General features: G+C 47.9%; 1 protein-coding gene and 1 long non-coding RNA gene across 5 annotated transcripts in view; one reads left to right on the forward strand and one right to left on the reverse strand.

The window, feature by feature from the left end:
• Window positions 1-534: 534 nt before the first annotated feature.
• The window catches only part of GARNL3 (GTPase activating Rap/RanGAP domain like 3), a 148130-nt gene continuing 122972 nt past the window's right edge, over window positions 535-25692 (reverse strand). For all 4 annotated transcript variants that reach the window (XM_070518720.1, XM_044778723.2, XM_044778726.2 and 1 more), the window contains 10 exons: window positions 25303-25419; window positions 24568-24743; window positions 22639-22797; window positions 16108-16174; window positions 8843-8950; window positions 7298-7416; window positions 5177-5315; window positions 4180-4395; window positions 2927-3050; window positions 535-1004 (listed from right to left, as the gene is read on the reverse strand). In XM_070518720.1, coding sequence (XP_070374821.1) covers window positions 827-1004; window positions 2927-3050; window positions 4180-4395; window positions 5177-5315; window positions 7298-7416; window positions 8843-8950; window positions 16108-16174; window positions 22639-22797; window positions 24568-24743; window positions 25303-25419 — 1403 coding nt within the window. In that variant the 3' untranslated portion in view covers window positions 535-826. The remainder of the gene's footprint in view (window positions 1005-2926; window positions 3051-4179; window positions 4396-5176; window positions 5316-7297; window positions 7417-8842; window positions 8951-16107; window positions 16175-22638; window positions 22798-24567; window positions 24744-25302; window positions 25420-25692) is intronic.
• Window positions 19106-25371, forward strand: LOC139046333 (uncharacterized). The gene is made up of 3 exons (XR_011506215.1): window positions 19106-19266; window positions 24594-24714; window positions 25234-25371. It is a non-coding gene; the product is annotated as an uncharacterized lncRNA (long non-coding RNA).

The following is a 25692-nucleotide window of genomic DNA, read 5'->3' on the forward strand; positions in this document are numbered from 1 at the left end:
TCACTTGCACTTGGCCAAACCCACATTTGCTGCTCACTTTGAGGAGGGGGCCATGGAAGGCAGATAAATGACAAGAGGGAAGATAATCATTTGGTTCGTGTGAAAGAGCAAAGCAGACCCGAACGAGAGGAGGGAATTTGAGAATGATGATTTTGATGATAAGGAGTAACTGTCCCCTGGTTATATGATTTTATAGTAACAATAAAACCAAACAAAATAATCATGAGACTTAACAAGCTCCTAGACCTTATAATTTTTTGTGAGACACAAGGAGGAAGAAGCAGGAGCTTCTAAGATCCAACCACTCAGCTTTTCTCAAAAGTCTCTAGGCAGGAATGCAGCTGGTTCTAATCACAGTGAACTGAAACAGTAACAGGGGCCAAAGGTGCAGAAAGAAAACTTATTTATAATAAATTTTAAAGGCAATGGCTTTTCTTTATAAAAGAAACACATTACGTGACATAAATCAAAACTGTAATGAAAAACTAATTTTCCTATCTAAGTATATAAAATATAAGAGAAGCTTGCAGTAAATAAGAATGAACATTTTTGATTTATTCAAAGTTTCAATCTAAAACCTCAATGAAATCTACCACCTTTATTACAAGGGGACTGATGGTTCCTGAACAGAAAGAAACATAGGTCAAGGAAGATGGCACCGGACACTGGAGAGTGACCCAAACTGGCCGAGTGTGCAGAAGGTTTGGTCCAATAGCTCACGGACAGGCTAAAAGCCACATTTTGTTGAGAAATGATGTCAGAACTGGTTAAAGAGTATAAACCTCCATAAGAAAATTAAAGATGGCGGACTCGATTCGGGCTCTGTTTACTTCAAGTCAATGATGTCTTCATCCGAGGAAGCCGTGAGCTGAAAGGGGCTGCTGCCCCAGACTGGGCTGCCTTCTCTGTCTGCCATGGGCTCCTGCTCGGAGCCTGTTGAGTGGTAACGCCCCTCGGGATTGGCTTCGGAAGTAGAAGGACTTTCCAAGGAAGCCGAGGTGATCCTGGAAGAGAAAAGTCACCGTAAGAGGATCACTGCTTTTTCAGTGGGAGCACCACTGACCTGAGCCTATTCTCTCTGGCAGTTTCCTGCTCATCGGAGCTCAGAAGCCTGCCTTCCCCCACCCCCTACCCATCATGGGGAAGAGGGCAGGAGCAGGAGTCACCCCCCACTCCAACAGAGCTTGGGTTCTGCAGTCAGACAGTCCTACCTCATGCGTTGTTGTGTTAAAATAAAAAACAAACGGAGATCAATCTTGAAAATTCCCTGAGCAGACAAAACCAGTGTAGTCATACAAAGTTTAATTCAGCTTATTTTGCAAAACTAACTTGACCTGGGTCATTTCTTGCTTACTCCTCTGGAAAGCATAAGCAAAACTTGTTTCCCAAGGTTGATATGCAGTAACCACTGAGCAATTCCCTATCATTTAAGAAACTTCTAATATTATAACGAATCGCTGTGAAGAATCGGCAGTCACAGCCTTCTCCATAGAAGCCGCTTCATAATGACAGACTCCTGAGCCTCATGCCATGTTTTGGTGTGAGTGCCTCCCTTTGCAAACGGTCTTTTTGGTGTGTGCACAATAAACTTTTATGAATGACTACTTCGGTGAGTCATTGATTTTACTGTTATTTATGAACTTTTGACAGCTGTGAGTTTTAAAGGCCAGTGGTGACACAGAGGAGGTGTTTGTGAGGCGTTTTTATCTTTCTAAAGTGCAAATCCGGATAATGTCACTCTGCCTAAAGGCCCCCACTATGGCTCCCCATGGCCTGAGGACAAGGCTGAAACTCCTACCCACAGGCCAAAGGTCCTGGCCCTGCTGACCCCTCTTGACAGGTGCAAAACCAGTTTGACCAAATTCAAGCTGTTCATTCCTTAAACTAGTACTCGCCCCTGCCCCGCTCTGTTCTCTGTGCTCAGGCTGATCCACTCCTCTCTCTCTCTGCTGGTCCGCTGAAAGCTCAGCTTACTGCCACTTCCTCAAAGAAGGCTTCCTTGACGCCGCCCGCCACCCCCCCCCCCCCCCCCCGCCCCCAGCCCCGAGCAGACCTATCCACCACCCCCATCACTTATCTTCTTTTCAGTTTCCTTACAACACCTGTCACTACTGGAAGTGATTTAATTCACTTTTTGTTTACAGGTTTATTGTCTGTTTCTCCACACTGGGATGTGCAGTCCATGAGGAGAGGGGCCTTGTCACGTAGGAGGGCTCAATAAAAGTTGGTGGGATTAAAGCATGCGTGCGTGCTGCCCCTCTCTTGGCCGGGCTAACGCTCACTTGATTTATGGGGGTTGGCTGGGCCCTTCCTGATGTTTGAGACCCTCCCTGCCCCAGGTGTGGGGTGCACAGCACCCCTCATCCTTCTGCATCACTTGCCACCCTGGGATGTAATTCCTAGGATGCCCTTCTTGGCCTTCCCGACTGGCCTGTGAACCCCGTGAAGGTCATCTCCATATCCCCAACACCCAGCTCAGTGCCAGGTGCTCCAAGAAAGTGTGCTGAATGAATTCACGGAGCCATGTGCCCCCTGCCCTCACACAGGAGCATGCATGATGATGCCTGAGGGACACAGAGAATCTCAGGGGACAAGTCAATGGGATTCAACAAATATTCATTGACATATGATACTGAACTGCCATCCAGAAAGGCCGTTCCTATTTCGAGTCCCACCAGGAGTATTGGAGAGTGCTTACTGCCCATCATTCTCAACGTATTTTGATGAGCACTTGTTGGATTGCTAGTGAGGTCGCCCATTTGTCTGGGCCCCTCCTGGGTGGGCATGTTCTCTGGGGATCCTCTGAGAGGAGCTGGATGCTGACCCTTGGCTGTGGCTGGTCAAGGGGCCAGCCCTTGGGGTCATCAGTTGACAGATAGGGCCTCGGGGGCAGGGCTGGGACTCAAAAGGCTGCTCCCCTCTTTACCTGTCGCTGCTCGTTGACCTCACTGTCCCTGGCTTGGGGCCTCCCTGGCTTTCTAACCGCTTCCGGGCTTTTGACTTCGCCTTTGGTGCTCCTTCTGACCGGGGTCCACCTTCGTCGGAGAGGCCTGGAGTGCAGGGGAGAATCAGAGGTCAGAGGGCAGTCACCACAGGGCTGCCCCAGAGACAGAACACACCTTTTTCTTGGTTGAGTATTAGTGCGTTATTGGGCTGCAGTCAGGATGAAAGATGATAAAATATATATTTTTAAATAATTGGTTTTCTTGGTAGAAGGTTGTTTTTCTGATTATAAAGAATATATGTATTGCAAAAAAAAGACTCAGAAGAGTCTGTCTACCACTGAAACTATAATTCTCCAATTCAGATGTTCAATTTCTGAAAAGCACGGTGCTCTGTAACAGTGGTTGGCAGATTCATAGGGAATCGTGGGTTAAAAATAGCCATGCACACACTGTAAGAGCACAGTGGAAGCCACCACCTCTAAAGCCGACCGACTGTGCCAAGGTCAAAGCCTGCCTCTCAGGTGGCCGGATCCCCTTCTCCAGTCGTTCAGGAAACGTCACTGCAGGGCAGGGGTGTTAAGGCTAACTGTCCTCGCAGTTTTAGGCCACGCAGATCCCAATTCAAGCTTTCAAACCACTTCTTCCTGGTTTAACACATCGCTTCCATTTTGAACCAAAAGCTCTCAACAGTCTAGCCTTTCACAATTATCACAGGGCTTTGTCTTTCTCTGGTCTGGCCCCCGGCCTGTAAACCGAGGGAGAAAGGCGTAACCAATATCTTGCATCTGTACCCTCCCCACCGGTGTGCCCCGTGGTCTAGGGGCTGTGAGAAGTGATAACTGAACTGCAACACAAACGTGAATTTAAACTTCTGGATAGACAAATATAAAATATCTGAGAAGTACAGGATGTCAAGCCTTCTAGACTCTTTTCTAGGAGATCGGACATATTTAGATACATCTATTTTAAAAATTGTATCAGGCTAGACATACTGTTTACAAACTGCCTGACCATGGTTTGGACAGCTCTCCACACCAATGCACGTAGATCGACACGTCATTGTTGGTGGGTAAACTGCATGGTCTTCCTTGGTGTAGGTGCACTATAATTTATTATTAGTTCCTCATTAGAGGAAAGTTTCTTTTTAACTCATTGCTTTTGAGGATGATTAATATCCAAAGATAAAATCAGCTGGTATATTTACAGTGAAAACACAAAAATCAAGAGCCATTACCCAGCAGCTCCCTGCGGGTCCTGCTTGCTATTTCTTTAATCTCCATGCGGGACAGGGACAAGGAATGAGTGACAGGAATGGCAGCGATGCCAACGCCGATGGAAGTGGGTGGGGTGATGACCTTGGAGACTAAGGGCGATTTCAGAGGTCGCTCGATGCTTCTGCCAACAAGGTTTCTGAGTGGAATCTTGTACAGATTTTTTGACTGAATTTCACCTGAAATATGATTAAGAGAACCTCAAAACTTGAAGAAAAGTTCACATTATTTACAAAAGGATAATTTCTGGGTCCTCAACATAGCTGGCATGAAGGAAGGTTTTATGTCGCATGCTGATCTTCCAGGTCTCATTAGGAGCAATTAAGTGAGGGTGCCTGACAGCCTTGTTTTTCAAGGGCATCGTTTTCAAGGGTAAATTGGATAAAGTGCCCCCACTTCTGGTTACGCTTGCATAGAACAAAAGAGTAGACGAGAAAAGCGAACAGCTGCAGCCCAGCCAGCAGCCCAGCTGCCCTGCTTGGGGAGCTCCGTGCTTGATCAGAACAAGGAGCCATAAAGATGACTGATGTGGTGAGAAGTTGGGAAAAGCGCCATGTTCAGAGTGAAGCGGTAACCACAGCAAAGGCCTCTGGGATTCAGGGGCAAAGCCAGATAGAGTGAAAGACTGGGTGTGCTGAGTAACGTGTTGGTTTGACGGCTAGATCCTTTTAGCTATAAAAACCCGCTGTATCGTTAACATCCCTGAAGGAAAAATAACTTTGCTGTCTAGCCCTCAACTCCCTTCTCCTCGTTGAAATAATTGTTTCCATAACCGGATTTTTTTTTTTTTTTTTTGGGTATCACAAGTTTTCTTAAGAATGCCACCAATGCATTCAGACTGCAGGTTTCTTTACGGCTTTAAATAGTGACTTCCCCGCATGTCGATATTTGACAATGAACTAGAGAAATCAGAAGGCATTAAAGATATCTATTAATAAGACAGTAAAAATTGGACTTCACCTTCCCCCAGGGAAGAAGGAAATACTGGAGTCTCTCGGCCCGGGGGTGTCTGAGGAGAGTTGTGGGCGCTGGTCCCCTTGGAGCCGCCTCCAGACGAGACCTCATTCACGGCAGCGGTGGCTGTGAAGTATATATCCGACTGGAAAGAAACAGAAAGCGTCACGATCTGCTGGGGTTACACGCCCTGCGCCACGGGCCCTCCTGTCATCACCTTCCACTGTTCCTCAAGCTCAGCTGCTACAGCCTCGGGGCGCAGGCCCGGGGAGGGGGCTTCCAGAGGAAAGCCCTGACTGCACAGTTCAGAGTTTTCCTCATCTATTTGTTGGTAAACAATAGAAAAGAGTCAATTCCCCACACACCTTCTGCAAAAACAAAACACATCACGAATTTCGCTCACAGGAGTCTCAGGCACTCGGAGCGTTCGAACTCAAAGGACCTGGGGACTCAGTCCAGGCCATTTTACAGATGGGGAAATGGATCCTTCACTCACTGATTCAGCAAACACTTGCACACACCTATACTGTGCAGGCCTGGGTGATAACGCAGTGGTGTGCTGGAGGCAGCTTGTATTGACTCATGAGTCCCGATTTACGTGCCGATTTTCAAGGATTTTGCATGTTGGCTGTTAAACACAGCCATTAATAAACTGAAAAAGGATTCTATCGAAAACAAAGGTATTAAATATCAAAATGCAACCATTCCTAATTATTTTACTACGTTTACTATTATCTCTGCTCTTGAGGTTGTTTGCATCAATGGTATCTGCATGGTGGAAATACTGTCTACTAGTGGCTACGGTACGTCTCCTCCCAGCTCTGTGTTCCATGGTGTCACATGGGACGCTTGAAACCAACTGGCGGGACAATTTACGCCATGGGAACTGGCAAATGCTACAAATCAGAGCTTCATTTGTCGTTTTGTTGACTGTCTAAACAAAGCTATGGAGAAAATGTTAATAATGAAGATTAAAATTAAGTGTGTTGAGTCGAGTGTTGAAACGGAAAGAAGTTTTGGTTTAATGACTGATTTGTGCGAGGGTGAGAAACAGTTTAAGAGTAGATCACATATTGGATTTAATGACAACAAATTTATCGGAAAAAGAATTAATGGATTGAGATATAACTCCAGCTGTAAAATCATGGTTGGACAGCAACCATGGGCGGGTTACTGATACAAGAATTCAGCAGAAATTAGCAAAAACATTTTGTGGGAGCCAATTGGCTAAATGGACTTTAAGATAAAAAGCACTGTATATTTTATTATTATTTGTAAATTGTAAGATATTTTAATTTTTATGTCAGCAAAATTTATACTATGCACTACATCAACTAATGTACGTATATACACCACACACACACCTATTTCCTGGGCAGCTGGTGGTTAAACACTGGCTAGCATGCCACTGGCGCTGTGTCGGCGAGTGAGACGCTCAGTCCCTGCTTTCACAGAACTGTCCGTGTAGTGCGGAAGCAGACAAATACGCGGTATTTGTATACACCCACCACCAAATGTGAGGCATGTCGGGAAGGAGAAGGTACCACAGGGGGTGCAGCCGGGGGACCAGCCCAGAGTGGCAGGGACCAGCCCAGAGAGGCACGGCCAGGGAAGCCTGTGTGGGGCTGACTCGGGGGAGGGGACTAGAGCAAGACCTCCTGGATTGTGCGCCAGTGATAGAAGACACCTTGGGAAGTCATCTTCCTTCCTGCATCCCCTGGTTTTGCTCCAATTTTGTGTTACTAGACATGGATTAGTTAGTTAGTTATAGTTTATAGGATAAAAATTCAAATTGAGGATAGAAAGCGGCAAAGGAAGAAAGTGATATTGCAAGCTCTTTCTTTTCTAGACTTGGACTGTCCTTCAGTGCACTGTGACCACTGACCTTGTCTCTGATCAGGGAGTTCTCGTCTCAGCTGACTGGTCCCCAACTGCCACCAGCACCGAATGACTCTCTTAACAAAACTAAGGAGAGGCATTTTGAAGCCCAAGGGGCCACACATAGAAACCCAACCCATGAGTCTGTTTTCAGCTCTTTCAGATTCCTCCTGGCACTTTGACACACAAGCAGTGTTGTCCTCATCAGCCTAACCCGATGAGAAGAAATAAAACTCCAGTTCTACTCACCCTGGAGGCTACGAGCTGCAGCTGAGGCACAACCGCCGTGTGGACCAGGTTCCCGTTCACCACCAGGCGGATCTCCATGGAGTCGGTGGTGAAGGCCAGGAGGTATGGGAAAGCACAGACTGCAAGGAGACCGGGCAGTCAGCTCCCATCGGCTGCCTTGGGGCACATTCATCCTCACTTTTCCAGAAACTGTCATCTCTCCATCCCTCTGGCTGCTTCTCTTCTTCCTTCACAGGGCACGTCCCCCAATTCTAAGAGAGCCTGCACTCCTAAGACAGCTCCCCTTAGTTGCCAAGCTCCTGCTCTAAGTAGGTGTGCGCTGGCTCCATTTCTCCTCGCCATCTTTCCTACTGCAGTCCTGCAAGCCGATCTTCTGGAGGCTCACTGCCCAGGTCCTGCGAGACTTTCTCCCAGTTGTCCACACGACAGCATGACACACCCTCTCCTTTGGCACATGCCGTTCTGCCTGGAAACCCTGCCGTCTACTCATGCTTCATTCCCTGTTGCTTAGTCGCTCCTCCTGTCATGTATGTTTGGGCAGGGGCTGCGTCTTATTCCTCACGGTCCCTCACAGTGTCCCTCGGGTTCAGTGCGTGTGTTGAGTTGTTTGTTAAAGGTCAGCCCCTCTTCTTGGAAGCATTTTTATGACACACTGACTTTCAGGCACGGCAACTCCCTGGCTGCCCTGTGCTGCCACCTCTGCCTTTTTCACTGGCCACTTCTTTCTCTCTCTTCTTCCCACAGGCCCGTTCTCTCCCCTTGGTGAACTCATCCACTCTCTGGGCTTCACCCTGGTGACTACCACAGCCACCACTCTAGCCTTGACCTCTCAAGTGCCCTCCAGCGTTGTGGCTCAGAACATGAATGCCATTTTCAATCCCTTCTCTCTTTTTTACCCTCCTATCTAATGTGCCATCAAAGCCAGACCAGTCCTCCCAATATCTGGACTGGTTCCTCTGCTCTCCTCTCAAAACTCTATAATGTTTACCTGTCAACAAACACTTTTACTTTGAGGAAAACAGTACTAACTGGAACATTCTTGGCTCTGAGCTGACTCTCACCAGGCAGATGCCAGCTGTGGATCTTGAACCACAGAAAGGAAACACCACCACCCATGACGCTTCCATGGCAAAGTACCTGAGTTTCTATGATTCTAGACTTTCAAGCTTCAAAATATGTAAGAATGGTGCTTCTCCCCAGCTCAGTCAGTGTTAAGGCTGGAGATCTTGCTCTCGAATTTTAGAAAAAGGAGAGTGAGGCCCAGAAATGAAAGGATCCTGAAACATACTGGTGTGCTGAGAACTGATATTTAATTGTTCTCAAATGTTCATGTGCTCAGAACTAGGAGGAACAATGGAAGACAACAGTTCCCAAAGGGGAACAAAATGAAAAACAATTAAAGAAGAAAAAGAACACGTTGAGCATTCATCATCCTCACATAATTTACGGCAATTTAGCAGCAAGCCAGCAAGTTTGCTTACACAGAACTGAACAGCTCAGATGTGCCTATGGAGGGGAAGAGCAGTGTGAGAAAGGTTATCTTACCAATCGCACAAGGAGCCTGGTTCCAACAGAACTGGAAGTCTGATGCAGAGGGTTGAACCAAAAAAGAGCCACCATTAAATGGGCAAACCTTTTTATAGATGCAACTGTCTGCAACGAAACAATAGCGACTCATTTTTGTTAGAGACGACACTCAGATAGCTGTTATCAGACAAAAGAAAAACAGACAACGAGAACAGCATCCTGTCTGCTCATTCTCTGTAAACAGCTGGATGCCAGATTCTCAGGGCCAGGAGGCAGTCGGAGCCAGAGTAATATTGACTATAAGTAATCACAGCTGCCATTCGTGGACAATTTACTATGTGCCAGACACCGAGCTTTAAAAACGCTATCCCATTTAATCTGTACAACCTTATGAAGTAGATGCTATTATTACGCTCATTTTACAGATGAGCAAATTGAGGCAAGGAGAGGGGAAGTAGCTTGTCCAAAGACTCGCAAGTACCACGTCAGGGAGAACACAGGTCTGCTTGACGGTGGAGAGGAAGGGACACCTGGTGGAGCCGTTGGATGGAGGAAGCCCTCCCGAAAGGCAGATCGCGCTCTGAGCCTCACTCGGCAGGACAAGTGCGGTGGGCGCTGTGGACTTCCCCTACGCCAACCGTTTATCAGGAAAACTTGAAGCCATACGCCTGTATCACCTTGTTGACCCTGAGCCAGCATTAGAGTACGTGAGGCCTGGTTCATTCAGTTCCCCTGTTCCTGGCTGGCTCCGAGCTTTAAACACAAATCCAGGTGTTTCAGATGCTCTTGGAGAAAGTCCATGTAGGAACAAAGGTCCCTTTTATTCCAGAACCCCCATCATGTTTTAGCCGTACAATTTTATTTTTTAATTATTTTTTAAAACAGCTCTATTGAGATCTAATTTATATACTATAAAATCCATCCATTTTAAGTGTACAATTCAATGAATTTTAGTAGAGTCCTGCACTGCACAACAATGCTTCGGTCAACAATGGACCACAAATACGACGGTGGTCCTATAAGATTAGTACCACACAGCCTAGATGTGTAGTAGGCTGTACCACCTAGGTTTGTGTAAGTCACTCTATGATGTTTGCACAGTGACGAATTCACCTAACAATGCATTTCTCAGAATGCATCTCTGTTAAGTGACACGATTGTATATTTACAGAGTTGTACGACACAATCACAATCTAATTTTATAATATTTTCATCACCCGGCAATAAAACCTCATGCCCATCAAGTAGTCACTCCCCAACCCTAGTGTTAGAATTGAAAGCTGCGATGTGGGAAGAATGTCGGTAAGACGGCAGCAGGGGGCCAGCTCAGCAGCAGCCCACAGCCCATCTGGAGCTCCCACTCTGTCAAATCCTTTGGGAATGTCCTGCCCCATCGGGGCTTAGGGACTCCTTTGATGTGACCGCTGTGCCTTATAATGCCCTTATCTTATACTGTCTTGTAATTGTTTATTTAACAGAGTCAGTTACTAGGAGAGAAGAAACTAACCAGAGTCAGTATTGTTTTGTTTAGCTACAATGGATCCACTAGGGGAGAAAAGCATTCTGGCTCTCAGCTGAAGAACTTGCTCCTGAAGAAAACCAACATCAGGAAGGACCCCGATTCCCCATGGCATGGCCCCTCACCTGCTGTGCCCTCTCTGCCCCCTGCCTGGGGCTCTGGAGGCTCTGCTGCGCCTAATCTTCCCCCCTCCAACTCCGGCCCCAGGGACTTCCTCTGGCAATGCTCCCGTCTCTCCTGTGCCACCAGTTTCCCCTCTCCATTGGATCTTTCCCGACAGCCTTAAAACACACTGTTTATTCCAGCTTTTAGGAAACAAGATCCCTGACCTCTCTCCCTCCTCTCGCCCGTGTACTCTTCCTTTCTCTTTTTCCCTTAAAGCAAAATTCCCTGAAAGACTTGTCTGGATGCCGTGTTTCTATTTCCTCTTTCCCATTCTCTCCTGACCTAAGCAATCAGGCTTCTGCCCCGACTACTGCCCCAAAGACACGTTTTCTCATCAAGAATTTTCAACTCCCCCTCGTAAATCCACCAGCAGTTTTCAGACCCTGTCTCCTTTGGTGTCTGAGGCAATGACACAGTGAGTGGCTCCCTCCCTCCTTACATTGCCTTTCAGGACCCCACCCATTTTAGTCTGTCTTTCTAGCCACTCCTCAGCCTACTCTGTTAGTCTCTCCTCTCTCTCCCCACTTCCCCATGGGTAACCTTTAGTCTCATGACTCTCTTAAGTCATGAGTCTCTCAAGTCTCAAGTCACTTATATGCTAATGACTCCCAAGTGAGTATCTCCAGCCAGCCCTCTCCCCTGAGCTCCCCACTTGCACATCCAGTGTCTCCTCTGGGATGTTTAGGAAGCACTGACGTGTCCAAACTGAACTCTTCATCTTTCTCCCCAAACTTGCTCTTCTTAAAGGTTCCTTCATCTCAGTAAATAGAATTCTCCATTCTTCCAGTTGTTCATGCCCAAAACTGCAGAGTCTTCCTTTTCTCTTCCTCTCATATCCCACATTTGATTCGTCAGCAAATTATCTTAGTTCTCATATTTAAAACACATCTAGCATCTGACCACTTCTCAGCACCTCCACGACTGCTGTTCTGGTCCAAGCCACTGTCATCTTTCATCAGATGAGCGCAGTTGCCTCTTAACCGGCCTCCCGGCCCTCACCCGCTTCAGTTAGTTCTCCACCCTGCACCCAGAGTCTTCCTTTTACGCCTAAGTCAGATCATGTTGCCTCTTTGCTCAAAATCCTCCAGTCACTCACCAGAGTAAAATCCAAAGGCCTTTCATCTGCCAGCCCTGCCTGAATCGGGTCCTCTTTGCTGACGTCATTTTTCACCAGTCACACCCTCACTCACTCTGTTGTGGCCACAATGGTCATCCTGGGGTCACCTCGAACATACCAGAATGTTTCCTCCCCGAGGTCTTGACAACACTGGCCGTTGTCTCTGCCTGGACTCCTCGCCCCTGGTTATCTTCACGTCCCGCTCCTTGACTCCCTTCAGGTCTTCTCTCCGCTCACCTTCCAGTGCCACCTTGCTTTTTCACCTTCTCTAAACAGAGACCTGCACTCCCCACACCTGCCAACCCCGGCCCCTCCCCTCTGCTTTATTTCCCCTTAGCACTTACCACCACTTAACATACTAGGTATTTTTCTTATTTATCTTGTTAATTGTCTACCTGCCCCCTTTGAAATGTACACTCCAGGAGGGCAGGGATTTGTGTGTATTTCATTCAGGCTGAAAGCTCCAGGCAAGTGGGTGCTCAGTAAGTACTTGCTGAATGAATGAACGACTCTTCTTTCCTCATCCCCACTCTGGAAGGACACAGCAGTGTTGTGTTTCTAAAGGTCCAGGTCCCTTACACATGACTCCTCTCCACTCCCCTGTCCCACCCCAATTCCCACCAGGGGAGAGCAAACTGCTGGTGGGTTTGAGGGGGTTTGGGCTGGGGGAGACCCCAGCTCCCTGAGCACAGAACATCCTGGCCAGGTAGGGGATGGCTGTGTGTGTGCCTAGGGAGGCCAGCCCCAGCCTCAGCCTGTCTCAGAGGGGAGCTGCCTGCCTGAGAAATGGGTCACACAGGTGTGGATGAGGTGACCCAGACTGCTGTTCAGAGGCCCCTCCCCTCCCCTTTCCACGTGAATAAGCCCCAGGGATTCCAATTCAACTCCAGAGAAGCAGAGGGCCCTCCCTCCCAGCAACTCATATTGGTGGTCTCTGCACCTGAGGAGAGGGGCCTCCAAATCCGACTTAACTGATTGAGGAGAGTAAGCAAAGCGGATTTCTTGAACCCCAGAGCTGGGAAGCATGTCCACAGTCAACGTGCTGGCATCCGTGCCCGGCTCCCCCACACTGTGAGCTCACTGCCGTCCCTGGCAGGGCCTGTCACTGTTGTGTCTCTAGAGCCTAACACGTGCCTGGCACAGAGAAAGTCGTCCCTTGCGGTTAAAAAGGGCAGCCCGAATGGAGGGCCCCAGAGGCGCCAGAACGTCACTGCACAGGAAGGAGCTCAGTCTACGACCTCCACGCCTTTGACCTTCCCCATCCAGCTGGTAGAGAACAGGGTGACAGATACTATTTCTAACTTTAAATCAAATTTCTCTCAAGAAAAGTCCCTTTTGCATGTAGAAAAGTCTATGGAGGTTAAAAACTGGATTCTGAATTAATATACTGAGGAACTGGAATAAAAGGAGGAAAATAAAATCTTGCCGTGCCTGGCAATGTGTGATGGGCTTTACGTGTGGAATCCTGTTTAATCCTCACGACAGTCGTGAGCAGCAGGTTTTGCATTCTTCTGGAACGTAAGACTTAGTGAGGTTAAATATGGTCACGTCGAAAATCTAGTTTTCCTGTGTTAAAGTTATCTTTAAAACATCATCAGGCACCACAGAGTTCACCCTTAGTACTGAAATTTATTATATGCATTAAAGGTGAATCATCACTGTGTGGTAAGGTCACAGGCAAATTTTCTTTTCTTTCTTTTTTAAGCAAAGACCGACCCTGGTATTCAACATAGAGATTAATTACAAGAAAATGAGAACATCATCAACACGCTAGACTATTTATACTTTTTTCCCCTAAAGTTTATCTTGTGAATACATTTTTCTCAAATAACATGTAATGCGAAGTTATAATCTCTATTATAAAATATTTTCATCTTTAACATATCTGAGATAAAAACTTCTCTATACAAAACTGAGTTTATAAAATTTATTTTTTACTTTGTTTTGCTTTTTAATCGAAAGGAACTGACTTGAATGATAAAAATCAGCTTCAAATTTGGGGGAAACAATTTTGGAAATGAAAATTATTTCATAGCAGCTTGTTAGAAAGGGCCTTTGTTGTGCAGGTGTCTGTGACCAAGACAAGAACATGGAAGAAAACAAGCCAATGACTGTGCACTGGGTGAGTGGGAGAGCATTAGAGAAGTGACCTGGGTGACTGGGGAAAACCAGCTGGTTCTCCTGGGGTTGTTCACCAGGTACCTGCCAACCTGCTGGGAGAAAGAGGAGGTGAAAAGGATTGCCAGATTTCTGACCCCAAAAAACTGGAGGAAGTGGCATGGTTTGGGAAGACCGAGGTGGGTCTGAGAGCCTCCTGGATTGCCAAGGCCTTGACCCATGTGGGATCTAAAGAGTAAAAGATTACCTTCTGATGGCCTGGTGGATCTATGAAAACAGACATACACTGATCCCATCCGGAGATGAAACCAGAGCCTAAAGCCAAGAGATGGTCAAAGCCAGGAGAAACGGAACTCCCAAGGGGCTCCATGAGACAAAGGGACCACTGGGACCACACCTGCCTAGTGCTGGACCACTCCCGCCCCCAGGAACACTGACCGCTCGAGTCAATAAGCTTCTAATTTGGTAGAGAGAGGATGTCACTCACCTTTGTTTCCATGCCCCTTTTTCATTTTGGGATTCATTCTTATTCTAAAAATCTGCTCTATCTTTCTGTTCTTAACTTCTCTCCCACCTAAAATCTCCCCCATCCTTTCAAGCAGTTAAAAGAAAAAAAACCTTCTGCATCAGTTTTTTTTTTTCCTCCTTCTTCTTTCTTCTTCTCCCCAAAGCCCCCCAGTATATAGTTGTACATTCTAGTTGTAGGCCCTTCTGGCTTTGCTATGTGGGACGCCGCCTCAGCGTGGCCTGATGAGTGGTGCCATGTCTGCGCCCAGGATTTGAACCGGTGAAACCCTGAGCCGCCGAAGCAGAGTGCGTGAACTTAATCACTCGGCCGCGGGGCAAGCCCCCAAGAGTCCCCATCACAGACCCCCATCAGTTTTTAAAGCATTCTGCCACAAGTTTTTCTCACAGATTTTCCAATAAGGTAAAAAGGCCACACTTTAAAGGGATAAACCTCTTACAGAAATGACTTCAAACATGTGGCCCCTACTCCTCTTGTCCTGTAAACCTGGGACAGAGGGCGGCAGCAGCAGCGGCCTGGCCACCTGAGCACTGGCATCTGGACCCATGCTGGAGCTTGGGCAGCTCAGACAGACTATTAAAGACCTGTTGTTTTGAGGAGGGTTTGTACAGGTCTGGGGATAAAATATCCTAAAAGAGCAATTTATTGTTGAAGAGGTTTTCCTTCTTGTGACTACCTTCTCCTAACTTCTTCCTCATAAATCTTGCACACTTTGAAAAACGATGTTTACAAAACAAATTTCTCTACTGATAATTAGCTTTCTCATGTTATTAATCAAAGATTAGTCAAAATATCTGACCCATGTGATACGACCAGCATCACCACTCTAAAGACAGAATTCTGGGGCCGGCCCGGTGGCTCAGTGGTTAAGTTTGCACGTTCTGCTTCAGTGGACCAGGGTTCACCGCTTTGGATCCCAGGTGTGGACCTACATACCGCTTGTCTAGCCATGCTGTGGCAGGCATCCCACATATAGAGGAAGATGGGCACGGATGTTAGCTCAGGGCCAGTCTTCCTCAGCAAAAAGAGGAGGATTGGCAGCAGATGTTACCTCAGGGCTAATCTTCCACAAGAGAAAAAAAAAAGAAAAAAGAAAAATAGAATTCTAAGCTGAAAAATGTGTTATTGTTTTAGTTAGACTAGGCAGCCAGGAAAATATCTTACTACTTTTAGCCTTAAAAAGATCCTTTTTATTGAAGTATAATACTAGCCTTTAAAATGCCGACAGTCCTTAAAGACCCTATTTGGTACCTTTGGTCTGCCTGAAACCCTGCCTGCCACCTACCCCAAACTAACCCTGCCGGGGCCAGATATGCCAGGTTAGGCTGATTTCATTTACACCTGAGCAACTGCAAAAAGTAGAATAGTAACCGTGGTAAAAACTTGGGGTGCTGGACCCAAGAAGGCTCCCCATGTGAACCCTGGCTCTGTCACTTTGTAGCTGTGTGATCTTGAGAAAGGCAGTTCCCCTCTCCAGGCCTCGGCTGCCTTATCTCTAAACTAGAGACAATCACAGGACCTGAGAATTAAAGAGACGATGACTCGAGCAGACTGAGCACAGCAGATGGCGCGCTAAGGGCTCCCTACATGGAAGCCACTGTCGTCACCACCTCATCCGGGAGAAGGCACCACAGGCAGCGCCTGCAGCACCGTCTCACCAGCAGGTCTGGGGAGTATGGGTAGCTGCAGGTAGGAATGCAATTTTTAGATGCTTCATGGATGCAATCAGGACACAGGAACGATACATCAGGTCAATCTAAGGTTAAGTCCCTTTAAAGTGACCAGAAAAAAGAACAGTTGATTTAGGAAATAAAGATAAAAACACAGTCGTCACTTACAGTTGTAACACAAGAGCAGACCGGCATCTCCATCTTCGTACACATCAATAGCTGCAACAAAATTAACCTGCAATGAGAACGGGCAATGGTCGTGGGCCGGCTGGACACTGACGCTATTCAAAGACTTTCTCAAGTTATGAGTGTTTGGCGCGGCCCTTGGCTCTCAGGGGCTGGGGGCTCATTGCCACCTCACCAGCACCCAGAATGCCACACGGGCGGCCGTGGGTACAATACACGGTAGGCGTGAAAGAGAGAAATGTCTCTTCCTTCTGCACTGGGATTTTCCCACGGACTTTCCACACCCTTTGAGAAGCTCTGGTGGGCCTCTCTACTCTATTACGACCCACAGAGTGAGCTTTGGTTCACAAAGCTTTTTCATGTGAGTTATTCATTTCCTTCTCACATCAACCCTGGAAAGTAGAGGGATTTATTCCTGTTTTACAGATGAGGAAAGTGAGGCTCAGAGAGGTGAAGTCACTCGAGGCCCTCAGCTAGGAGTTGCCACAGGCAAGCTGTGAACCGGCTCTCTGGTTCTTTTCCTACCTTACCCCTCTCGCACTTCAGCCAGGCTTCTTCCTGCCTCAAACACGGAGGGTCTTTGACCCTTTGACTCGTAAAAGCATCATGTTTACACTTCTATTCCCTCTCTCTCCTTCACTTCAAGGGAGGAAGCATGGTGCAGTGAAAAAAGGGCGTCAGAGGATCCAGTTCTGGGACCTGGGCAAACTCACCTCTCTGGGCCTCAGTTTCTGCATCTGAGAATAGGGTGCGCAACCTGATGATGTCCTTGGTTCCTCTTGAGTTTCCAAGCTCTGAGCCTCCAAAACTCTCCTGCTGCTTCCGCACTTGTGTTCTCAACCCTTACACACCATCAGGGAAAATGCCCTCTTTGAGCTCAACAAAGATTTCCTTCTCCCCAACCTGAGGGCCTTTGGCCAATGCTCATCTCTCTACCCAATTCTCTGCAGCCTGTGACATGTGACATCTCCTCCCTCCTGTCCTCTCTCCCACTTCAGATTATTCTTCCGCTTTTGGGCTCTTCTCTCATTTAGTAAAATGCCCACCTTCTAGCTTCAAATTTTACTATGTGCTCAAAATCTCTAAAGCTACCACCTCAGGCACACATTCTCCTCAGCGCTCCAGTCCACATCTCTGTCTTCTGTTCCATCATATGCAATAGGTTCCATATGTAAGAAACGCAGGAGGCAGTTTGTGGGAGCGGGCAGGAGCTCGGACCCTGGTCAGACAGACCCGAGTTAAAATCCAGCCTGTACCACTTACTGCCCCTGTGGTTTGTGGCAAATGGCTTAACCTCTGGCCTCAGGTCTTCATCCCTGAGCTGGTATAATGATAATGCTGACTCTGCTGGATTGTAATGAGAATTCCAGGAGACAAGGCAAAGGTTTTCACCTAGGGCCTGACAGATAATCAGCCCTCAAGGAAGGCTATTATCTTTCCCTCACGCATGACTAGTTTCCTCCTAAATCTGCTCCTTTTTGTTAGCAGAACTATCCCCAAAGTCTCACCCTAGTGCAGCAGCAGCAGCCTTTTCTGTGTCTCTCAGATGTCTATGTGTGTCACTGCTGCCGCCCCGGCGAGGCCCGACCTCCCCAGGCTGGAGCGCGCGCTCTCTCCCGCCCCTGCCAGTCTCTGCACTGCCCGGGAGCATGGGCACCTCCCCCGGGCCCTCTGCCCACCCAGCCCTCCTGCTCACTGGTGTCACCAAAACGCAGCCTTCTCCTCCAAACAGTCTCACCACGGTGCTGAAGCCCTCACTGGCCGCCCTCAGCCAAGGCCTCCGCCTTGGCTCTGGCAGTCCCTCGGATGGAACCTCTATCCCACCCTGATCCACCCTTTCCCACCGTCACTGTCCTAGGTGCCATTATGCATGCAGAAATGAACGTGGCAGGGTCTCACGTCTCAAGAAAAACAATCAGAAAGATTGTACATAGCGCAAGGTATAATGGGGCAAATGCCATAATCAAGAGTTGTGGGAGCTTTGCAGGGGTTGGGGGACAGTGAGGCCCAGAGGTCAAGAGTGCCGACTCTGGGATCAGAAGGACTTGGGGGTCAAACCCCAAATAACTCCTCCACTGCCATATATGATACCTGTCTATTTTAAAGCTCTGCATGGCACGCACCACTGTCTGGGGTTCCCTTCTTTGTTTGTTTACCGGACCCCTCCTCCCCACTAGAATGTAAGCTTCACGAAGCAGAGGCCGTGCTGTGCTGTTCATCGTTACATCCTCAGCGCCTAGATCAGGGCTGGGCAGTAGCAGGAGCAGAAGAAACACTTACTGAGTGTACAAGTGAATAAAAGAAATCCTACCTCTGTCACTTTAGAGGTATAGACACTCAGGCCAATTGTTTAACCCCTCAGAACCTCGGTTTCTTCATTTGTGAATGGAGATGATAAGAGCTGGAGTCCTACAGGGGCTGAGGATGCTCACCTCATAATAAGTGAGGTCACTTATGTGAGCACCTAGCACAGGGCCAGCAACTCGGTAAATGCCCACTAAATGTCAGCTGGCGGCACTGTTTACCTGTGGAACCGGCACCAGTGGATCCATTACAGGAAGGAACAGCCCTTGAGCCCCCTCAGCCCCCTGAAGGGAACCTTCCTGAGCCCACCACTCTGACTTAGAATCACTTCCTCCTCAGGTGTTCCCATACTTGCCGGTTTGGCGACACTTATCTCAGCCAGAGGCTTTGAGCCGTCGCGGGCATGGACAGTGTCTGCTCTGCCAGACTGTGGACTTCCCGAGGGGAAGGGCCAAGTGCTACCACTTTGTAGCCTGGACCTGCTCTCCCCACCAGGCTTTGTGACATGGCTGCCACGGCACGCCAGGTTGAAGGGCACAGCCCTCAGAGGCAGCCTGGATTCTTGCCTGCCTCTGCTACTTACTAGCTGTGTGGTTTTGGGTAAATCAGCGATTTCTCCTTTCTGAGCTTCAGTTTCCTTTTTGGCAAAAATGGGGAAGTGAATAGTACTTTCCCCACAGATTGTTGGGAAAATTTTGTGAGATGATGCTTACAAAGTGCTCTAGCGCCAGGGCCTGGTACCTAGAAGTGGCCATTCAGCGGTGGCCGTGTTTATTCTAACTGCAGGAGGGCTAACGGCAGTGGGAAAGGCGGAACTGGACGGCTTTGAGTTTAGAGGTAGGGCCTGTGTGTGTGTTTGGGGCGGGAGAGGCAGGCGGCAGGCACGGGAGGAGAGGAAGTGCAGGCAGCCTTTCAGACCTCGGTCTGTGCACGGGATCTGAATCCATGCACGAGACTCAGGGTGCGGGGCAGGCCATGGTGGAGCTCCAGCCAGGGGGCTGGATTCAGGGACAGAGACCACGGCTGGGAATTGATCACTTCCTCCTCGTGTACTACACAGAGTTTTGTTCAGACCTTTATTAACACAGCACAGCGAGACCCATTTCAGGCTGCGATGCATACGTCGGGCCCTTTCCTGGGTGAGGGGCCTGGCAGGAGTCAGTCTCTGCAGCACTGTTTCTTGCCCGGGTGAGGACATGAGAATCAACCAGAGAGTTTTAAAAAAATGCATATTCTGGGTTCTCGCTCCTAGAGCTGCTGAGACGGCAGGTCTAGGGTAGGACAGAGGCATTGGCTTTTTAATTTTTATTTTATTAAAAGTAAGTAGTTCATTTTATTGGCATTTTAAAATGCTAAAAGTAACATATGGTGGTTGTGAGAATTCAAAACACAGACTTGTAACAAGTGAAGTCTGCACCCTGACTTCCACAGCCCCAGCTAAAAGTTCAAGGCAGCCACTGTTAGGTCAGTGTCTGGCCTTCCCATGCAGATCCGAGGTGAGCTCTAAACTGAGACCCACTGGGTTCTGGGCAGATGGTCAAGGTGGGGACTTGGGCCCAGCAAATAAGCCAGAGACCCAGACCAGCCCCCCCAACCCGAGATCCCTGAAGGGAACCTTCCTGGCCCCACCACTTTGAGTTAGAACCACTTCCTCGTCAGGTGTCCTAGTTTCAGGTCTGCAGTTCCTTCCAGAGGAGACCTTTGCTTTGGGAATGAGGCCACTGCCGGCCGCCGGAGCTGGGGCAGGAGGTCACAGTAGGCCTGTCGGTGACACGAGCTTGATGTTGACCTTTGGAATGCTGCTTGTTGCTTCTTAAACATTTCCTCTCTTGAATTAGGATCGTCCTAGACCTTGAATTGAGGCTGAAGACTGAATTGGGCATTGAGTGGCCTTGGCTGGGAAGAGAGGAGGAATGGGGGCAGGCAAGCAGGCCAGCCCAATCACACTGGTGCGGGCACAGAGCAGGCAGGCAGTGAGTGTGACCTGAATGACACGGAAATCCCCGACCACCTGAGGTCTCTCTCCTGCCTCCACTGCACTCGGGGCCTGTGGTGCAGCCACAGCTTGGTAAAAAGTTGTGCCATTCCCGCAGGGCCTGTTTCTGACTGGCTATTAGGAAACACATTGTTCATTACCTTTTTCATTTCTCTGGGGCTTATCTTCCCAATTAGACAGTAAATTCCTCGCAAAGACGAGTCACTGTATCTAAGGGTCTCTGTCTGCTCAGCAAATACTCAGCAGCTGCTAACTTACCAGCAGAGGAAATACGTACACTGACCCACTCACATCCACAGAAAGGCTTAAAAACATTAAAACAAATTTTCTCTTAGGGAAAAGCTTTGTATCTTCATTTTGAAAAGCATATTGAAGAAAAGGCAGACCATTTTAGAATTGTTCCTTATAGCTTTTAGAAAAACAAAACAAAGAAGTCATCACAGAAAACTGTCTTTGACTCAATTTTTCCCAGGCCTTCACGAATCAAGAGAAAAAAAGTCCACAAACACTCTAATGAATTATCAGGGTATTAAATATAAGTGAATAATAATAATCACCAGAAAAAGCAGGTTAAGTCTTAGGAAACCAGCTGCCAAGGAAAGGACTGATGGCACGGACTGAGTAGGCCATGACTTTTCTGCCTCTTTTGGTTGGTCGCACAGAGGGTTTTGAAGAGCAAGAAGGGGCAAGAACTTTTAAGGACCAAAATGGGCCCTTTCTCCCCAGAAGTCAGCAGGCTGGAAGAGGTTTTAGGTTTCCAGCAACTAGGATGCAGGTGCTGTCCTCCTGGCTTTAAATTAGGAAGTTTCAGGATAGATTCATTCTCCTAGGTCCATATTGGCATCACCTGAGAGAGATTTAAAACATACTGATTCCCAAGTACCACATGCCCAGAAATTCTGATTTAACTGATTTGGAGTGAGGTCAGAGCACTGATCTTTCTAAAGCTTTCCGGACAATTTCAGTCAGGGTGAGAAGCAGTCTATACCAGTGGTGCCCAAACTTGTCTGAGCATCAGAATCACCTGGGGATAGTTTAAAATTTCCGAAGCCCAGGCCACACCTGAGACCAGTGACGTCTCTGCAGGTGGGACACGGGCATCAGGGGTTATGAAGATCCTCAGATGACTCCAATTGCAGACAAGTTTTGGCACCAGCAGTATATACATTAGAGAAATGACAGGCTGATCTGTGATTGATAACAGCTGAAAACAAGAAGGCCTCCTAATCTAGACTTTTCGATTAAAATCTTGCTCTCATTGGGTGTTAGGTCTTCTTAATACAGTAATTAGCAATTTTAATGAATATTTATGTAGGGCCTGTCCTAACACAAGTTGTATTTTTTATTTCTTATAAGGCATAACCAGAAAGAATTCCACAGTCTCTTTGACCTAGCTGAACAGGACTGGGGAAACCTGCGGGTTTGGGAGCTCTCTTGCAAACTTCAGGTGGCTCAAGTGTCATCAGGCTTTGCCCTGCTTCACAGCAATAAACAGGCTGAAGAGTTCTGTAGTCTTCGGAGCAGTTCCAGTGACAGACAAGCCACGAGGTCTCAGGGTGGAGAGTGCTCACCGCCCTCCAGGGGCGATAATGATCAGACCCCACACAGTCATCTTTAGAGCTTTGGTGCGGTTTCGAGTGGGCCCTAGATTTTGTCCAAAGCCAGAAGATCATTGCTCTCTGTGCAGTTCAGGCCAGGGGGTGTAGACCCCCAGTGCTGATTCCTCTTTCTCTCTCCTAATGGTGCTCCGTCCCTTCTTCCTTTCCTAACGGGCCTCTAAGGGGATGGAGACAGGGCCACACCCTCCCCAGCCAGCCAGGCCCCAAGCTTTGAGTCTGCAGGGCCACTGAGGGTAACCTTATTCTCCAAAGGTCTTTCCAGCATGAATTACCAAACCAATGTTGTCATTTATTTCGTTATTTGTATTTAGCTTTTTGACTCTTCATTCCTTTTTTAAAATTGGAAAGGATGGAATGGCAGGGGGAGATCTGGAAAAACTGAACAGGGCAATGAGGCCATTATATTAGACTGAGCCACTGTGACCGACAAAAACAGAAACTTCACGTGGTGCAGCCTAAACAGTATATCACATAATACTGCTATGACAAATAGTAACATCATTTTAAAGAAATCCTAATCATGGCATCGCAAAGTTAGAAGACACAACTCCTAGTCTTCTTTGCTTCCCACTTGCCCCTTATCTGTCAGCTCACCCTGTTGGCCTCCACGTGGTGCAGCCTGAAGGCCTCCCCCGTGCTCTCGTTCACCACATCAAACTGGTGTCGATAAGCCACACAGATGAGATTGTCACTCTCTTCCGTTGGCCCATCTACTAAGGTCATCACCGCAGGAGAGTCGGACAGACAGATCTCCTGTGTGGTTGATGAGGACACAGGAGAAAGGGGTTAGGACACAGAGCAGCCGTCTTCATATCAAGCCCCCACTGCCCCCGGCTGCCCCCCAGGAGGACCCTCCCCAGGCTCCCACGGAGCCCTGTGCCTGCGGGGAACGCAGCGATGGGGGGGGCTGGGGGGGGGAAGGAGGAGGAATCGCATCAGACTTCTCCCTCCCCCAACCATCCTCAAGACTCACACCTCCGCCCACTGCAAAGGGGAGAGGCCAGAAACAGCTCTACAAAACTGAGTCAACAGGGTGGCCTGCATTAGCCCTCAGATAGTCCGGTCCTGTCCTGTGATTTAATAATAATGACAATAACAATAATAATAAATAATAATAATCGCTAACCTTGTTGAGCATTTAATGCAGTGCCAGGCACTGTTCTCATTGAATCCTCGTAACAAGCTTATGAAGTAGGTAATGCTATTATTCTGTTTTACAGATGAGGAAACTGAGGCTCAACGGTCACGTGAGTTGCCTACAGTCACATAGTTTTTATACATGGTAGAGCCAAGATTTGAACTCAGGAAATCTGATTTCAGAGCTCATACTCCACATAAATATACATGCTCTATATAAACATTCATTAAAATTGCTAATTACTGTATTAAGATGACTAATACCCAATTAGAGCAGATTTTAACTTAGCTGTTATGCTGTTCGGTTCCCTGGAATTGAATATTAGCAGAAACTGATATGCATAATTCAAGAGACTTTAACTCTAGGCAAGAATAATTTCTCAGCCTCCCAAAGGCATACTCTGCCTTAGTAGCCAATGTTTGACACATTTCACACCTTAACGTCCCACAGTTTTTAAAAAGATGGAAATGGTAAGATCAAGGAAGGAGCTTGACCCTGGAGGAGGCTTCTCTCCAAGGTTCTACCCTCAGTGGATTGGCAAATCCTACCGACTGAGGCAAGCACAGCAGCTCTGCCCACCGCTTCGTGCCACCTCTCCAGCCACCAAAGCCACCAGCATCTCTTGCTAGGATCCTGCGGTAGCCTCTTAGCAGGACTCCTCATTTCCACTCTTGGCCCCTATGCTCTCCTTTGTCCAGGAGCCAGAACAGTCTTTTTAAAACATGCCACTTGTCTGCTTCAAACCTTCCAATGGCTTCCCCTCTCACTCAGAGTCAAAGCCAAAGTCCTTGCAGTGGCCTCCAGGGCTTGAGAGAATCTGGTCCCCGTCCTCTCTGACAGCCTCTTGACTGTGCCTTGAACGGGGCCTTGACTGGCTGCTCCTTCTGCCCGGAACACCCTCTCCCCAGATTCCTCACCACTCACTCCCATATCTCCTCTGGATCTCTGCTCAAAGGCAACCTCTTCAGAGGGGGCTTCCTGGACATCCTTCCTAAAATGGACCCCACCTCCCCGCTCCACTGTCCTCTGTCCCCTTACCCTGCTTTATTGTTGTCCTCAGGCTTCATAGATTCACTTATTTCTGTGATCCTGAAACTAGAAGGTCCTGTCCAGGGGCAGAGAGACTTTGTTTTGTCCCCTGCTGCATCCCCAGTACCTGGAACAGCAGCACCTACAGGTGTGCATGGCATGGATGAGCTGGACGGAGGAGGGAAAGCCCCATTTGCCTTAGTCCCCTGGGAGACACTAGGCATCAGGCAAGGGCTTCCCTAGTTGGTTACCAAGCTGTGGGACAACCCCAGTGGGTGACAGACTCTGGGTGGAAGGAGAGAGTCTGCCACGTGACACCCTGGCCAGGAGCGAAGGGACTTGAAGAGAAAACCCACCCTGATGTACTGGAATTCCTCCACAGGTGACTCCGACAGGGGAGACAGAAGTGGGACGCTCGTGACCCCGCTCGGCTTGTTGTGTTTCCTCGTGATCAGAAGCAGTTTATTCCGAATTGCAACTACGATCCTCAGCTCTCTGCTATGGTGAGTGTTAATGGCATACAAGTGGCAGCCTGGAAGAGAAGTAAGTGATGCTGAACACGTGACAAGAGGTTGGAAGTCCCCGGGCCTTGACAGCTCAGCAATATCTAAGAACTCTGGAGATTAAGTATAACCTAGTGAAATGACTAAGAATGTTCTTGCCACCAGGCAAAATGGAACTTGAAATACAAACTGGGTCAAGTTACAGGAAAATTAAGCAAGTCATATACCCTCTTTTTTAGAGTTTGTGGGCTTAGCTCCATACTCATTCCACGATATGAATTAAAGTGAGGGCTGATCAAAGCTGCAGAAAGCAAAGGCTAAAATTCTCTTTTCATGCATTTGCTAACAGAGCTTAACTCACCTCCAGAACTTGTTACATAGGCCTAGGGTTTCCTCTAGTCCTCAAAACATTTTTCTATCGCTCAGGTTCCCTTAGGGAACCAGTGATGCTATCTTTGTGATGTTTCTCAGTAAAAACCAAACCAATGGAATCCAATTCCTACTCCTTTTTATTTTCAGTAAAATCTGGGCAGTCTGAGAAAAAGATTAATTGAACAGAAACCACTAAAATATGAAGAATCGAGCTACCTTTCGTCTTCTCAAGCTTGTTCTCTCTGCACTCACACTTGCTCTTCACAGCCTGTTTGCCCTCGATGCCCTTCTGCACAGCGCTCAGCCTGAAGACAAAGAGGCGGGCGTCTTTTCCTGGTGAAGACAAAGCAGATGGAGGAGGAGATGAAGGGAAAAGTAAAATGACCTGGAAGAGCTGAAAGAGCAGACTGTGTGGGAAAACTGCTGCTAGGGGAATTAGGATTTGGAATGTTCTAGAATTCGAGAGAAACTCCACACTGCCTTGACCTAACAGTGCATTTAAGGATGCCCCCCCTTCTCTCCCTCACCGTCCCCTCCTCAGAGAACAAATAGGCCACCCAGGAACCCTGAGCACTGGGCAGCAGGAGAAGAAACAGCTGGCACAAC

Source organism: Equus asinus, chromosome 10 (genome assembly GCF_041296235.1).
Source record: "Equus asinus isolate D_3611 breed Donkey chromosome 10, EquAss-T2T_v2, whole genome shotgun sequence".
Lineage (NCBI taxonomy): Eukaryota > Metazoa > Chordata > Mammalia > Perissodactyla > Equidae > Equus > Equus asinus.